Genomic DNA, 17,425 nt, shown 5'->3' with positions numbered 1-17,425 from the left:
CTGATCCTGGAGGTTCTCCAGGCTGCAAGGAGTGATGGTCCCTGGTTCACAGAGTCCTCCCGAAAGCAGCTCATTTGACTGCACTACAGAACACACATGTCTACTAGCAAATTTATCCCTCCTTCCTGTCATACTCTTCTCTTGCTTTCCTTAATACTGTGTCCTGGCTTTTCTTCTATCTCTGGGTGTGTCTTCTTAGTCTCCTTGTGCCTCTCTGCTCCCATGCCTTAAATCTCTTGGATTGACAATCTAGGATTTCCCCCCGAATCCCATTGGTAATCAACTAAAGCATCTGGAGTGAAGGAAGAATATATTTCTAATTGGTTTTGACCTTTCCACAGAACTGTACAGCAGAATAAGAACAAACCTACATGCCTAGTAGGAGGAGAGGCTTGGGGAAGTAAATTAGAATATTGTCACCCGATGTGGTCATTGAAAGTGGTCATTGGGAAAACCACATGGCCAGGTGGAGAGAGGGCTAACAAAAGATGAAAAGAGTCAACTACAGATTTATGTGATTACAGAAATGTTAATATTAACAGAGACAGGAGGAAACAAAGGAAAGCATGTAGTTTGGTCAGAGACGTTAACTGTTAGGAAGAAAAGGAGCATGGGGAATAGGACAGTCAGGGTGGAGGAACTTGCGGCTTTACAGAGGTTGGTTTATAAAGGCCTCACTTTGAAGGGGATTTTTGAGCAGAGACCTGAGGAGGTGAGGGAGTGAGCCATGCGTTATCTTTGGGAAGAGCTCTCAGGCAGAGGGGACAGCCCCAGCAAAGGTTCTGAGGTAGAAACAGTGTGCAGCAAGGAAGCCAGTGGGGCTGAAACAGAGCGAGTCAAGTGGGAAGTGGTGGGAGATGAAAGCACAGAGATGGGGTGGAGAGATGGAGAGGTGGAGGGCATTGTAGGCCATTATAATGGCATTGGTGTCATTCTGAGGGAGATGGGATGCCACTGAAGAATTTTGAGGCAAAGAGGGACAAAACCTGATTGAATTTTAAATGGATTACTCTAGCTTCTGGGCTGAGAATGTACTGAGGCCTGGGGGTAGGAAGGACAGAAGCAGGCCACCTGGAGAAGGCTGTTCCCCTCTTTGTGGCTGCCGTCTTCATCCATGAAAGGAGAAGGTTGGACTTGCTAGGGTCCTAAGGTTCTTTTTAGCCCTCGGGCAGCTTCTGGTAGAGAGGGAGTAATAGTGTTCTTATAATCAGTGTGTCCACAGCCCTGCATTTATGAATATGATACGTTATGGGAGAAAAGACGGTGCTGCTCTGTATCTAGCTGATCACGGGCTGCCTGGCAGTGTAGAATTTGGAGATTCTGTCGGGAGGGGCCTCATGCCACCTGAAGCCTCTCTATGTCTGAGCAGAGGGTAGATCAGACTGTAGCCTTCAGGGCGTGCTAGGAGTGCACACGGTGTTCAAGAGCTTTCTCTCAAAGATTAGCGCTAACTTGTAGTAAGTAAGGAGCTCCAGAATGTATTTAGGGATAAGATGTTAGTCAGGGGCGCCTGGGTGGCTCAGTCATTGGGCGTCTGCCTTCGGATCTGGTCATGGTCCCAGGGTCCTGGGATCGAGCCCCTCATGGGGCTCCCTGCTCAGCGGGAAGCCTGCTTCTCCCTCCCCCACTCCCCCTGCTTGTGTTCCCTCTCTCGCTGTGTCTCTCTCTGTCAAATAAATAAAATCTTTTAGAAAATAAAATTAAATTAAATTAAAAAAAAAGATATTGTTAGTCATATTTTATAGCGGCTTCCCCAGTATCTGGCACAGTGCCTGATATTTAGTATAATGCCTAATAACTAGAAAATATTTATTGAGAGAAGAATTGAGAAAGGAGAAGAAATATCTGAAAACTTCCACATTGCCCCCGCCACTGTTATCTAGCGAGCCTCCTGCTCTGTGGCCTCACCTCCAGCTTCCCTCCTGGTACAGTAGGAGTCCACAGTCCTGTTAAGGCCGGGTCCTCCACTTGCTTCCTGGATCCCATCCCCTCTGGCTACTTAGGGACTTAGCTTCCAGATTCAATGGTGAGGTCTCAGGCCTCATGTTACCTGATCTGCCGGCATTCGATGTAAGTCATCACTCCCTGCTTCTTGACCTAGTTACTTTGGTTGGCTTCAACACCACTCTCTTGGCTCTCCTCTTAGTAATCTTTGCTGGAGACTTCTCATCTTTCTGTCCTTAAGTATCCTTGTGCCCGAGGGCTTGGTCCTCAGTTTGTCTGACCACATTTGCAGTCGGGGTGATTGCACACTTAATTTACTTTAAGTACACTGACATGCTCATATTTATGTCTTTAGCCCCAGCCTCTCCTTATGTACTTATGGACTTCAGATATGTATATCCAAGTGCTCCTTGACATTTCCACTTGGATAGGTATCAAACCGAACTCTTGATTTCCTTCTCTCCTTCCTCTCCAAACCACTCTTCCCCTGGTCTTTCCTGTTGCAGTGAATGACTCTCTAATATACCATTACTTGAGCTAAAACACATGGAATTTTCCTTGACAGCTCTCTTTCTCTCACACCCCACAAAAAGTCGAATAGTAAATATTATTGATTTTACAGAATGTAAGTCACCATCTGCCTCCTCCCAAAACAAACCATTTCCTGTCTGCATTACTGTAGTGGCCTCCTGACTGTTCTCCTTGCTTCTGTTCTTGTTCCAGAATTCTCTGTCCTGTACATAGCAGCCAGCAAATCATTTAAAACTTCAGTTTTAATGATGTCACTTCTGTGCTCAGAACTTTCCAGTGGTTTCTTGTCACAGTCAGAATAAAATCAGAAGTGTGTACCATGGCCTGCAAGGCCTTGCATTATTCAACTCTGCATTCATCTCTGTTCTCTCCTCCTCATTCACTACACTTTGGCCACACCAGTTTCCTGAATCCAAGCCTTTAACACATACTGATCCTTCTGTCTGGAATGCTTTTCACCCAGATGTCTACAAAGCTTACATCCTCTCTTCCTTCAGGTCTCTGTTCAAATTTCACTTTGTCAGAGTAGGGAGATGGGAGTGCATGTTTCTATTGCTCAACTCCTCTGAGAAGGTAAACTTTGACCAGAGACCTGAAGGAAGAGAGAAAGCAAGCTACAACTGGTCTCCTCAATCAGAGAAATTTGAGTACTGACCAGAAATTTGAAGGTATGAAAAAATTATTAATTTTTTTTTTATGTTTGTGGTTCTGTTTTAGAAAAGGAGGTCTGGCTTCAATTACCAGCCATGATGGATAATAAACCGAAAAAGAGAAAAAGAAAAAAAGAAACCATCCTCAGACATTGAAAACAGATATTCCTTCAGGAAAGGGAAACCAGCACGGTAAGCCACTTGAACACTGTGTCTTCCTTTATGGAGGCACATTCCAGTCTGCAATGTATGGAGAAGAATTCCAGAAGCCTGAAAGGCAGCCCCACACAGTTGAAGAGACAGACACTAGAGTTCAGGAAGGCAGAGGTGATTAGATGTTGTGTGGCAGAGTTCCAGAGAGAAGGGTACTATGCAAACCAAAAAAAAACAAAACCACAAATGCAGTCCAGGAAATTACATAGGTGTCCTTTTGAACATTTCCCAAACACTGTTATAAATGCCCAGAGTAAAACTCCACAAAGAGCAGCCAAAGCACTGCAACTGAATAGCTTCCAGAGCTCACGCACAGTGGAGAGAGATGTTTGAGCTCACACCATCCAGAGTTGAAGTTCTTTGTTGATTATCCAGGGCATTTAGTAGAGACTGCTGATGTGTATCTCTGTAGTACAAGGATAAACAATCCTTATGGTTAAATTTCTCCAGATTCACTCTAAGAAAGCTTGAAAAGCCCTGAACTCATCTGCAGGTAATTTAACAGCTTGTCAGAATAAAGCCAAATACTCTTTCAAGGAAGACAACAAAATCTGGGTGCTCAACAACATAACCTATATAGTGCCCATCATTCAGTCAGAAATCACTAACACACCAAGATGCAGGAAAATGTGATGCATGTCAGGAGAAAGATTAGGTAGTAGAAGGTAACCCAGAAATGACAGAGATGATGGAATTCAGAGTTAAGGATTTTATAACAGTTACTATAAGAATGCACAGTATGTTCAAGGATTTAAGGGAAAATGCAAGCATCATGAAGAAGGAAGTGAAAGATAAGAAGAGAGCCAAATGGAATTTCAAGCATTGGAAAATACAATATCTGAAAGGAAAAATTCGCTGGTTGGGGATTAAAATCGCAGACAATGCAGAAAAAATTATCTGTGAACTTGAAACACAGAGGGGAAAAAAGATGGAAAAAAAGAAAAATAACTTAATTTTTAGTGATACACATAAAAATGTTTATGGATGAAATATGATGTCTGAGATTTGCTTCAGAATAGTGTCAGGGGAAGGGAACTAGGGAAGGTAAAGATGAAACAAAGATTAGTCATGACTTGCTAATTGTTGAACATGAGAGATTGGTCCATGGGGTTTATTATACTCTTGTCTTAATTTTTGAATATTCTTGAAATTATTCATAATAGGGGCGCCTGGGTGGCTCAGTTGGTTAAGCGACTGCCTTCGGCTCAGGTCATGATCCTGGAGTCCCAGGATCGAGTCCCGCATCGGGCTCCCTGCTCGGCAGGAAGCCTGCTTCTCCCTCTGACCCTCCTCCCTCTCATGCTCTCTGTATCTCATTCTCTCTGTCTCAAATAAATAAATAAAATCTTTTTAAAAAAAATTATTCATAATAAAGTTTGGAAAAGTTACCTAATAAGAAAAAGTTAGAATCTTTCTTCCACCTGAAATATAACAGGAAATAGGTCAATGAGAAATAAGCCCTCCCCTCCCCCGTACTTTTCATGTAACGGTCTTAAAACCTCAGCTCTGCTTTGATGGGCAGGACCTGGGACCAGGCTATAGAAGTTGGGTCCCCTGTAGCTGGAGAGAAATGCCTCCTCCTGGGACAGTGCTCTGCCATCCAGGAAGAGAAATATGGGTCAGGAGGAAGTCCTGCTTTAGTAGGAGCCATGAACATAGGGTAGCTCTACCACTTAAGAGCAGGCATGGTTGCACTCACCACAGTCTTCTCCCTGGGGGCCAGGTGGGGGAATGAGGTAGGTGAGTGATTGGGGCCATAAATACTCTTAAGTTTTTATCCATAAACCCAACATGTGAGTTATGGTTTTTTTTTTTTAATCTGTGTCTTACTCAATTTGGGCTACTCTAACAAAATACCACAGGCTGAGTGGCTTGTAAACAAGAGAAATTTATTTCTCAACAGTTCTGGAGGTTGGAAGTCTGAAATCAGGATGCCAGCATATTTGGGTTCTGATGAGAGCCCTCTCTGGGTTACAGACTGCTTGTTGTACCCTCACATGGCAGGGAGAGAGTGAGAGAGCTCCCTGAGACTCTTATATAAGGGCACGAATCCCATTCACGAGCATTCTGTCCTCATGATCTAATCCTTTCTCAGAGGCCCCACCTCCTAACACCGTCACATCAGGGTTAGCGTTTTCCCGTATGGATTTGGGGCCATACAAACATTCTGTCCAGTGCAGTGTTAAAGTGTTTAGTTTATCCATGGGGGTTGGGGGGATGCACTAGGGAGGATTGGGGTAGACCCTGAACTTGGAAAGTTAGGCCACAGAACTCACTCTGCCACAGGCTTTAATGTCTCTTTACAACTTTAGTGCCAGTGACCCCACTAAGTGAGCCTCTGGTCAGAGACTGGCTGGTTGATGAAAAGCCTGTGGGAAGCGTGGTGTGTTCTCCTGCTTCTTTCCTTTGGATCAAACCATTCTTCTCATCCCTCTCTTCCTATTTAGAGACCTAGCTCAGAGACCATAGCCCCCCTTGTTCTCAGCGTGGGCATCTAGGATGTTCTCACGTGGTTCAACCGCTGTGGCTCTCTTAGGCTCTCTCATTTAACTGCAGCAGGCCATGTGTTGGCTGTTCTCAAGTACTTGTTCTTTTGTGCTTTTGTGGATTGATGGCACAGATACTTCAACCCTGTGTACATTTTGACTCAATGTTTGTTCACATGAACATAGTGAAAATTATACCATTATTGAATTTTTTGTGAAGAAAGCAAAATCTGGGGTGCATAGCATTAGGGCAGTTTAGTTAATGGAGTACATGTTGATACTCCAGAGCTAAATTTTTCAGTTCTCTTTTCAGTTTTGTTTTGTTCAAAACATTCTCATCAAATTCATATCTTTTTGATGTAAATATTATAATCTATTGAGCAGGTTTTAGCTTTGTGCAATGTCACTGATGATAACTTACAGTTTTTCATTTTTTCCCACCAAGCCTCATTTTTTTTTCCTACCAAATAGTTTTGCAGTTTGTAGTATTAGAAAAACCTATATCCCATTTTGCCTGTACAGTTTTAGCTTTTACCATTTTAGTTTATTTTGTTTGTTCCTCTTAATAATAGTTCTTATGAAGTGGGTAAAAGAGAGATGGTCTTTCTTAGCTAGTCAGGGGGGAAATTGGGAAAATTTCCTTGGCACTTCTAGTGGCAGACCTTGGCAGTACAAAGCATCACCACAAAGAGGAATGTCACAGCTTCATGATGTTCATTAACGCAAATAATGAGAAAGTGTAACTCCCCTAATTTTTAGATTTCTATTTATCATCTAAATTCTACTATATGTTAGTATTCAGTGATAAAAAATACCATTTAAGCTATGCAATTTTATACTTTTTTCTAAAAGCAGACCTTGATTTCCTAAGGCTTCTGGTAGACTATAGTTAAATGATCAAAATACGTTTTCCCATGCAAGCCTACTTTACAAGCATTTTCAATACATGTGTAATGAAGAGCATGCAGCAAATTTCCTCCAAACATCTCCTTCCAAAATTGGGATTCCTATTAAAGGCCTGTGCATCGGACACACCAGCATATATAGAAGTTGATTCTGGCTTCTTTGTTGGTCATCTGCTCACCATTTTGGCTGCCAGAGTGCACTCAAGAGGAAAGGAAGAGGTTCAGAAGTCAGAGTTTAATAATGTCCTATTATTAGTAGGGAGGAGAGAATAAAGGACAGAGCGACTGCTTACCTAAGACCCACTTCATGATGAGCATTTCTGTCCAGGAGAATTGTGTGGTTTTCACTCTGAAGATCTGTTTCGGGTAGTCTGTGAAGGTTTCGTTGGGCAGGTTTTTAACGCCTTCAAAGCGGTCTGATGCATTCACAACTAACAATCCCAAAAAGATTGTAAAAGAAACTGCATGGGCTACAAATTTCATGAAGGGGCTCCTCAGGGTTCTTCCTAGCTGGAAACAAAATATGTACAAGACATGTTAAACTGGCATCTGTAGGCGGGTGTAGGTCTCTCTTTAAAATGCTTTTGCCAAAGTTTAACTAGGGAATCTTCCATCATGGACAGAAGCTGCTAACTGAACCCAGACAACCTTTTCTCTAGCACTCCCTCATGAGTTACTGCTTAGCCAAATGTATTTCCTATTGAATTCAGTTTTTTCCTATTTAGGAGATTTAGTGGGAGTGGTTTAAACAGGAGTAGAACACAGTGACGTATCATCATGCTATAATCTGCACGGCTTCTCCCAACCACATGGATATGGGTCTTATGCCATTCACATCTGGAAAAAAAAATAATTTATCTCAGTAGAGTTCAGAATTTAAAGAAACACATGTTGGATATGCTCTGTTGCTCTTTGGTCCATTTTCCTGAGTTTTGGTTTTTTATGATTTGTTTTCACTATTTCTTATATGTGGGTAAATTTACTTAAAGCTCTACACTTCCCACTGCTTTAGCCATATTACAAGAAATTTTGACAGGTAGGGTGTTCACTGATACTCAGTTATCAATATTTTGTAACTTCTCTTTGGATTTCATTTTTAAATCACAGGTTAATTTCCGGACGTAGAGGACTTTTTCCTTGTACTTTAAAAAATTCTCTTTTTATTGGTGCATGTGTGTAGATCATAGCCCCTTTGATACTACTCTAAAACTTCCTGAGGTTTCCCTTGTGACTCTAGCGCATAATTGAATTGTGTGGTTGTTCCATGTGAGCTTGAAATGATCCAGAAGATGCCCCGTTAGGGAGCAAGTATTGGCCACATCTTCTCTGGCCCTGGTGTGCCATCCAGGGGCTACTTTGGTCTTTGAGGACTAAACTGTGGGCCACCCGGTGAGTCTGCTGACCCCTGTTAATGAACTCTTGTGGGTCCTTACTAGATCACTGCTATCACTTGCACCTAAGTACCAAATGTTCACATTTCGCCTCATTCAGGAGTCCTAGAGTGAAATGTCACCTGGGACATAGAGTATTGGTTCAGTAGACGATCAGTTACAGGGGTCTTTGCAGGTAAAATTTCCCTAATTATGACTATGTTCAATGTAACATTTATAAGTCAGAAGGCTTGATAATGTTCTTTTAATATGCTTTAGCATGGTAATCATCCACTTTAATTGTTCTGATTATTAGTGTAACATGATTTATTATGATTTTTTAAAAAGATTTTATTTATTTTTTTGACAGAGACAGCAAGAGAGGGAACACAAGCAGGGGGAGTGGGAGAGGGAGAAGCAGGCTTCCCGCCGAGCAGGGAGCCCAATGCGGGGCTCAATCCCAGGACCCTGGGATCATGACCTGAGCCGAAGGCAGACGCCTAATGACTGAGCCACCCAGGCCCCTGATTTATTATGATTCTAATGCCATAGAACCTATCAATTGAAATTAAAAAAATGATACAGTAATTTTTTTTAAAAAAACAGCATCTCAGGTCTAGACATTGGGAATCCCTACTATGCTGGAAAAAAACTTATTTCCATTCATTTGCATTGTCAGATGTCATATGGCACTAGATCTAGTACCTGAAAACCATGGAGCTTACAGACATTTTATAAATGACCCTCCTTTGTAATGTTTAACTTCATTATTTACAAAATTGGACTGCAGATTAGTTTTGGCCATGGGTAGATACATTAAATTCAGAATGCACAGGTTAAATGTAAGGACAAATGAAACATCTCACATAAATTCGGTAAGAAAACTGAATTCAACCATGTCTCATTTTGATTTATATATCAAATAGCTAGTTTGAATTTTTCAGCGTTTTAGTTGACTCTGTTCAGATCTTGAAGCCCCATTTCCCAGCCAGAATCCTGGTGTACCCAGGAGACATCCTTAAATAGTCCCAGCTTCCTTTCTCGTCACCGTGTCCTAGTTGGGGCAGTGGTGAGAGGCGAGGGAAGATGGAACCTGACCGTAGGGTGGGGAATGGGGAGGGCTGAGCAGAAGGAAAGGGATGCCAGATCTTGTGTGTCCCAGCAGGGTTCCAGAAGTGTCAGAAAAAGCTGGGGACCATGGAGATAGACCCAAATCTTAAGGGATTCATGGCCAGGTTTCCCATCCTTTATCAGTGGGCTCTACACAGTATCTTCCAGTGACGACCTGGATGAAGATATGGGACACTGCTCCTTCTTCTCACCCATGGGAGGCACCTGAGGTAGGAAGCTGCATGTAGCTGAACCTGAGCTGGCCTTGGGATTCCCCAGAAGATGTGGTTTGAGGCATTTAATGTTCCGTTTGTTACCTCCTTCAGGTTGTTATTGGCTGGCAGAAGAGGAGTCTGTAAAAATTACTGTATCTAGAGCAAACATAAGACAAAACCCTGATAAGGCCCTGTGGTCCCGTGGAAGGTGACCCTGGGTTCAGTTCTCACTTGATCTGGCCCATAGGGAGGAAAGCGAGGTTAGGTATTAGTGTGTCTTTCCTCTTTTTCTTCTGGGCTTGAAGACTTTTTTTTAATTGGTCAAACTTTGATAAAGGTCAGTTGAGATCAAATCATTTCAATAGCTTTCTTTTTTTTTTCTTCCTTTTTTTGGTGACATTTCCCTTTGGCTCACAAAAATAAGTTTTGAAACAAATTACACCTGGGGAAAACTTCCTCCTTTTACAAGGCCACCAGGTGAACTAAAAGAAAGGAGAAAAGTCAGCCAATATATGCCAACAGCTCTTAGCTGGGGAATCATTAAAGCTGGGTCAAGGAACTGCGTTCGGTGTAAAAAAAAAGACAGTAGAGCTTTGGGAGATGTAGACCTTGGCCTGCTCGGCTCTTTGCTCACCAGTGCGAAACTGGTGAGTCTGAATAATGGGCTAAAGCACTTGTGTCATTACTTGGACCTTGTGAGCAGAGAATTGATACCAGTTGTATATCAATGTCTGGCTTACCCCAAACCTCCTGGGTACTATTCTTCATCTCTGGGAAATATATGAGTATGAGAGCGACTGAGTAGGGCTCTTGAATTAGCTGCAAATAAATGACATTCATGAGCAATCAGAGGTGGCCTTTTACTGGTTAGCACACCTCTGTGTTCCGTGCTGCTCGACTCTTAGCCCTGACCACCAGTGTAAGCGTCTAAATGGGGACCTGGTGGCCACATGCTTGTGAGGTAGGTCGTATCTGCAGGAGAGCCACAGAGAGTGTTTCCACCATCTCTCTGCAGTCTTCTATCACCAGATGCCACCCTCACTCGCCACCAGGTGCCAGTGGCCTCAAGGAAGACCTCAGTGTAGATGTTGGAAAGCTGAGTGGAGACAAAGTTTGGATCAAGTGCTCCAAAAAGAAACATGAACATCCTCAAGGCCAGAGTGGTCTCAAATGTTAGAGATCCTGGTTAAATTAGGGGTGGGTTTCTCCATATGCTCCCTGTAAAATTCTTATTCACAATGTCTAACGCAGGGCTCAGGAATCTTCCTTTTTTTGGGTGGAGCAGGAAGATGTTCAGTGGGTATCTCTAATCTGGGTGTTCTCACATTGCCATGCGAATCCACCCTTTGTCCTGTGGACTGAAAAGGTGCTGAGTGATAGTAGATTCTTGAAGGTAGGGTTTCTCGGGAAAGAAGAGGAAAGAATATAGTTTGTCAATCGTGGTTTCGACTCCTCCCTTCTAGAAAAGTCCTGCCACCTCTAACTTTCTGAACCAAGTCCATTGCAAAGTGAAGTAGTCAGCAGTTAAGATGTTTACATTCAGCATTGAAGGTTGTAATGCTGCTGATGTATTAGAAAGGGTAGAGGGGCAGATGTATGTGTGTGTGTGCGCGCACACACGCACATGCACGCGCGTGCACACACACGCAATGTTTAAGGTCAGGTCTCCTGAGCCAGAGATCTTAGGTGTAAATCACACCTCCATAGTTTGTGGCATTTACATAATCCCTTTGTGTCTTAGTTTCTCCATCTGTGAAATGGGGATAAAATATAACTTGTCATGTAGGGTTGATATAAGAAATGAATAATAGGCACAAAACAGAGCAGCTCCTGGCACACAGGAAGCACTTACTCTGTGGCACCAGAGAGCCTCAGGCAATTCTCCTAAGGGGAAACTTAAACCCAACTGGCTCTTTTAAAGCTTATAGGCAAGGCTTCAGAAAGTGGGAGCTACACAGAGTCCTGATGTCATGCATGAGCCCTTTGGGTACTGTCTATGTGCAACATGATCCTGGGCACTGGAGGGGATAGAATAAATAAGCCATCAGGGTTGGTCCTTTCTCTCAAAGTTGCTGATTTTCTAGTGGAGAGAGAACAGAGAACCTGTGCTAGGAAATTGATAGAGAGTTGGGGAGAGAATGTCGCAGGGCTCAGACTGGGCTCAGTATGGAAGTGATCAGCCTTCTGGTACTCTTAACTCCTGTCCCAGCAGGGGACAGGTGATGGACTCTCCTTTTGGATTTGAGGGCAGATGCTTTTGTAACATAAGAGCAAAATAGGCTCTATTTCCTGGCACGAATTTCCCCTCCATGACAATGCTTCCCAAAATTACAGCATGATTTTCTTTAATCTAGTGCTCTCTGGTAGAGGCAGATGAGGGGGACACAGAAGGGTTTGGAGGCATTGTCCTCTCCTGGTTGGCTCTGGGCCTCATGGTGTGAGGACCCTTGTTTCAAACCACTTCAACTTTGACAAGGCAGAGCAGGGATCTTCCAAAGCTGCAGAGTTCCTCCACCTCCTCACTTGGTGTTTTGTTTGGCACGGGGCTAGGGGTTTGGGGCATGGTAGCTATCACTTTGGCATTCTTCATTTAGAGTTATGTGGCAGTATATGGACCGAGGGCTTGTCCTCTGTAAAGATACCAGGTAGGAGACCGAAGTTGTTTACAGCTCTCCCTTCCTGAGTCCTGGGACTGAGTTATAAGCATAATTGAACCATCAAGGATAACAGGCATGGAGGAAATCAGTCACCTCTCACACGTTTACAATTAGAACTTGTGTTGTTCCTCAACACTTTCCCCATGCTGACTTCCTCCTCGATCCACCCACTGTAGAGACCCTGTTTGAGCCCTTATGGATGACTGTTAACTCTTTCAGCTCTCAGATTTTAATAGGCAAACAACCTAAATTATGAATCAGAATGGAATAACAAAGGATGCAAAATAGGCCATTGAGCCATAAAGGGCCTTTGACATCAGAGCCCTCCTTGAGAGGATGAAGAGCTCTGTGGGCAAAGATCTGTCTGAGAGCAGCCATGAGGTGAGAACTCACCGGCCTCCCATTGGGCTGCTTGACCTCAGCAATGCTGGTGATTAAGATGAGAGATGATAGAAAAATATCACTGTTCTCTTTATTGACCTTGAGAGGCCTGTCCCAAGATCCAGACCTGCTGTTATTATCTTATGTACACATCTATGACTTGGTTACCCTCTTCAGACACTATATTAGTAAGCTGAACTTCTGTTGACATCCTTGACCTTATACTCTCCTTATTTAGCTGTCTTTCTTAGGGACCCTCAGAAATTTAAATAAAAGTAGAATTGACAGCCATGGGGATTCAATGGGAAATAAATGAGATCATTTTGGCAGGCCAATCAAGTAATTTTGGTATCCCTAGTGGTCTCTAAATTAGGACAGCAACTATTCAATAAATGGACCATTAAGTTGGAAATAGAAACTTCAGCATTTGTTAGACATTGATGGACATTAGCTGGTTGATGAGGTTTAGCTGGTTATGAATACATTTAGAAAAGAATATCAAGTTCTAAATTCTTTGAGGCAGGTGTCATAATGTGGTTAGAATATGAAGTTGCTGGGATGACACTGGCTTTTTCATAGATTTATTAGGTATAAAGTGATCCCTTGGGAGGAGGGATGCAGCACATTAACAGATTTCACCACTGTGCCACTTTCCTTGGGAGGACCTTGTATTCTGGGCCTCAGGAGCCTTTGGCGAGGGCTGGTTTCTTCACATGGAAGATGTGACCCTCTATAATCCCCAGTAATACAATATCTTTGCCAAACTTGAATAGATTTCTTTTGTAGTGGTGAAAGGAAAGAAACTAAAAATATCTTGACTGTTTTAGCTGTCCTTTGGCTGCTTCAGAGCAACTTTGACAACGAAAGTTTCCCTCCTTAATGAGGGAATCTTTCCTCAGAATGAGCAGTGTGCCACCAAGAATGATCTCATGCCACAAAGATTTGTCATTCCAATGTGGACACACCCTCCAATGTGTTGAACTCAGACTTGCAGCCCAGAAAGTGCACACAAGTGCCTTAATGGCCAGCTCATATTTATCTGTAGTGCTCTTTTTTTAGTGTTACTGGAAGCTCCATGAGCACCAAATGTCAATCAGACATGTATCTGAACAGAAGAGAGGAAGTCTCAGCCATTGGGCTAAATTTTCCTGCAATCATTTCTTCCAGAATGTTCTAGAAGACTACTATTGGTGTGACCCCTATGTTTCATGGTGGCACCAGTCTCTTGGACTTACTGGACCCCAAGAAAGTCCAGAACTCCCTCCCCCTCCCATGCATACTTTTTTTTGGCAGGGGGACATCACATCTGCATGATATTGGCCAAGATGGTTCTTCTTAGACCTACTGAAAATCTAAAAAATTTAGTCAACAACTGGAATATCATTTCTTCCTGAGTATTTCCCCAGGTGACCAGGTAGGCAGAGGCAAACCAATTTGCTGGTATTGGCTAGTCCCCGTTTTCTGGTAGCTGTTGCATTTGGTTTTAAAAGCAAAATTGAGGCTTGTCAGTGTTTTCTCTACCAAGTGGCTATTATTTTAATGACTGACTGTCCTGAAAGTAGTTTGGGGCTCCCAGAGTATGGAGGTGAGCATCCCTATGCATTGAGGCTTTGAATGAAGGCAAGGCTCTAACCTGCAGGACAGACTAGATACTTCCAGTGTGAAAATCTGTGCCTAGAACCAGTGACCTACTCTAACCCAGCTTTAAATCTGGTTTTGTTTTACTCACTGTACTTTTTTCAGCTCATAATGAAAGGCAGAAAAAAATGCCTTCATTTATATGTGTATCATTTGGGGAATTCTGATTTAGAAATCCATGGCATGGTAGACTGTCAAAGAAACAAAATCCTCAGTAGATGTAAGGTTGAACACCACAAATACTCAGTTTGAGGACTTTTTACTACCATTTTACAGAAGAAGGAGTCTGAATCTGTCCTAACCTGTGTCTATGGCATGCGTCTTACTCAAAGGCAGTGAGTTCATTGCCTCTGGTTAGGTGGCCTCATCAGCAGCCCTCAAGTCTTGGGCCCATCATCCTGGCATGAGGTCCCTCTTACTGGAGTTGACAAGAGGTTCCATTTTTTGTTAACCACATTAGCTGATCAGATTGCCTGTGGAATCATTTCTCCATGATTTGGTCCTGTAGTTGCTAACTCTTGCCTGAAGCTGGAGTGAGTGCCGAGGATTTCTGTGGCTGGATCAGATGGCTGGGCTGTAGGGATGATGGACGGGAGGTGGGAAAGTTCCATTCCCTCCGTTAGCAGCCGGCACCCGACACTCCCCTGTGAGCAAAGAACCCAGCTCTGCACCTTTCCAGCTCTCCTTCTCTTTCCTTTGTCTTTTCCTTCTTGTGACCCAGTTAGCCGCCCGTGTGGCCCAGAGCCTAATCAGGGAAGCCAGGGAAACTGGGACGATGTGGAGATGGGGCTGCAGAGCCCAACATGAGCTGCACTTGACTCTCAGCCTATTCGTCATTTCTCTTTTCTGAACCTACTTCATAAAGTATATGCGTCATAATGTAATTGAGGGGGTGAAATGAGATCTTCCATGAAAAGAGCTTAGCCAAAAGAAAACACTCAGTAAATGTTGCTTATTCCTGTGACCATTATTATAATGATTACTGTGAGTGTAGAGGATGTGTCTAGGACATGGCGTAATTAGAGGAGCAAAAGTGCCTGTCTTCCCTCTCTTTTCCATTATTGATCAGATTATGCCTCATGTATTTTAAATGTCCCAGATTATCACTCCTCCCTGTTTTAGAAAAATGTTGGAAAACAAGCAGGTCTGTGTGGTTTTCTACTTTTGCTAAGTATCTCAAAGCTCTTTTCTCTGAACACGGGAAACGCTCAGCTGTCGCTTCGAGCCAGTGGCCTCCAGGTCATGCTAAGGAGAGAGAAGAGATCACTGCAGACGACATGCACCTTAAGCAGTCTGTACCTTGCTGCACGGAGCAATCCAATAGGCTATGGCGAGAAAAGGGAGGCCTAGGGAGACTCCAAAGACAGCCAGGAATTTCACAGCGATAGACTGTTGACGTAAGCCTGAGAGATTTTCATACCACATGGTAAGCAATTGCTGCTGACAGTTAGGATGAGCAACGAACTGTAAAAACAAAACAAAAACAAAAACAAAACGCAAACAGGAAAATGGCATCAGTAGCACTTGAACAGTATACGACCTACGAGTGGCTAGCGGCTGAGGTGTTTCACCTGGGGCGTGGCTGGGGCGTTAGGGGAGAGCTGCGGGCAGGTCCCCGCGGGGCCCTTCTGGCCTGAGGATGCTGGGTGTCATGGCGCTGAGGTCAGAGGCCTCACAGGACCGGCCGCATCGGGGCTTGGCACTTAGCTTAGGCAGAGTTCACTTGTGAGGCAGCCCGAGTCATGAATGGAGCATGAATGGGGTTTTGGAGTCCCAGTGGTCTGAAATTTGCTCCTCTGTTTTCTAGCCAGGTGACGTTGGGCCGCTTACCCAGCTACTGTGAGCTTCAGTATCCCGTTTGCAGAACAGCCTATTATTGTCTTGTAGGATTAAATGAGTTTGTAGAAGTGTTCCCGTCTCTTTTCCTGTACTGGCTAAGGAAAGTACTTGCAGTGTTTCTGGAGGAGACATTAAAACTGAGTGTTTCCCCACTGGGCTGTAGCGGCGTTGGCTTGGATGCATAGAACCTCTCATGGCCTACCAGAGTACTGACCCGTGGTGTCCCTCACACAGCAGCTTCTCACTGCTACCTCCCTCTCTTCAAACTGCCCTGTCCTAATGCCCGGGTTACAGGACAGACTTCTTGTGGCTGTTTGGTATTGTGTGACCTCATCCCTTCTGGATATCGCTTATTGGAGTAGGCGTGGAACCCTGACTTCAACTGGCCTATCATTTTCTCTCACCTGGGCCTTTGAGACTGACTGAGAGAGGCAGTTTCTTTATTTACAAGTTAACAAGTGATCTTGGGAGAGGTGGGCAACCATGTTCCTCTGTATGGACTAAGTGGCAAAATGAGCCAGTTAAAAAGAAGAATGAAAATGTGCAGAAAGAGGCTCAGATAGTGTGTGCCCTCTCTTGGGCCTGGCTCCACTCTGCCCACGTGGTACATGAGACATGCTTTTATTCATATAGGGAGTCTTCCTCGTTCTGCTCCATCCAGCAAGTTGGCTTGAGCTGCTGCAGCCAAACAACCTTTTCCTGCAAATATTTGGTGCCATTTGGCCATTTGTTTAGTTGATTTTGAGTGGAAATGGATAATAGGCAATATTTAAGTAAGATTTATGGGAATGAAGTTGACATGTAAGAAAATTTTACTCATTAGCTTATGTTCCCCTGTGACAGGAGGAAGCTTTTCAGTGCTTTTGGTAGCCCTATTCTTTAGCCCTACTCAGGAGAGCCTTGCATCCATGGACTGGAGCAGACACACTGGGCATTCTTCAAAGGGTCTGACTTTTCATCTGATGACTCTAGAGCATAATACACCAGTTTTCATCCCATTTGCCTCACTGGTATTAAGGGGACATGTGCAATGATTATGAGGAAATGTAAAAACATTTCCTTTTCATTATAAGAATAATGTAAATACAACAGTTTTAAAACATTCTCAGTGCAAATGGCAGCATGTTCTTGTTTCCAGTTTCTGGGAACTCAAGGCAGCAGCCAGGCAATGTGTGAAGACACTATCAAAGGTTTATGTGGCCATGCGGCAGCCCCCGATAATACTATTCCTCAAACATTAGTGAGAATGAAGCTTTTTTGGTAGCGTTATTGAACCCACAGCAACCATTGTGGTCTTGCCCTCTAAGGACAAGAGCAGTGGATTCTCCTCAATGTAGGGTAGGATTCCTCACGCCAGCAGGTGATAGGCTTTTCTTTCTTTTTCTTTTTTTTTTTAAAGATTTTATTTATTTATTTGAGAGAGAGAGAACAAGAGACAGAGAGCATGAGAGGGAGGAGGGTCAGAGGGAGAAGCAGACTCCCTGCT

General features: G+C 43.6%; 1 protein-coding gene across 1 annotated transcript in view; it reads right to left on the bottom strand.

Annotated features, from left to right (window-relative positions):
• TRPC7 (transient receptor potential cation channel subfamily C member 7) overlaps positions 1 to 17,425 on the bottom strand; it is a 118,471-nt gene that overhangs the window by 41,188 nt on the left and 59,858 nt on the right. The window contains exons 3-4 of the mRNA XM_081827024.1: positions 15,400 to 15,564; positions 7,023 to 7,239 (exon numbers count right to left, since the gene is read on the bottom strand). Coding sequence (XP_081683150.1) covers positions 7,023 to 7,239; positions 15,400 to 15,564 — 382 coding nt within the window. The remainder of the gene's footprint in view (positions 1 to 7,022; positions 7,240 to 15,399; positions 15,565 to 17,425) is intronic.

This window comes from Leptonychotes weddellii, chromosome 7 (assembly GCF_054177405.1).
Source record: "Leptonychotes weddellii isolate Sample4059 chromosome 7, ASM5417740v2, whole genome shotgun sequence".
NCBI classification, from domain to species: domain Eukaryota; kingdom Metazoa; phylum Chordata; class Mammalia; order Carnivora; family Phocidae; genus Leptonychotes; species Leptonychotes weddellii.
Note: the sequence above shows the minus strand (reverse complement) of the source record. Positions and strands in the feature narration are given on the sequence as shown.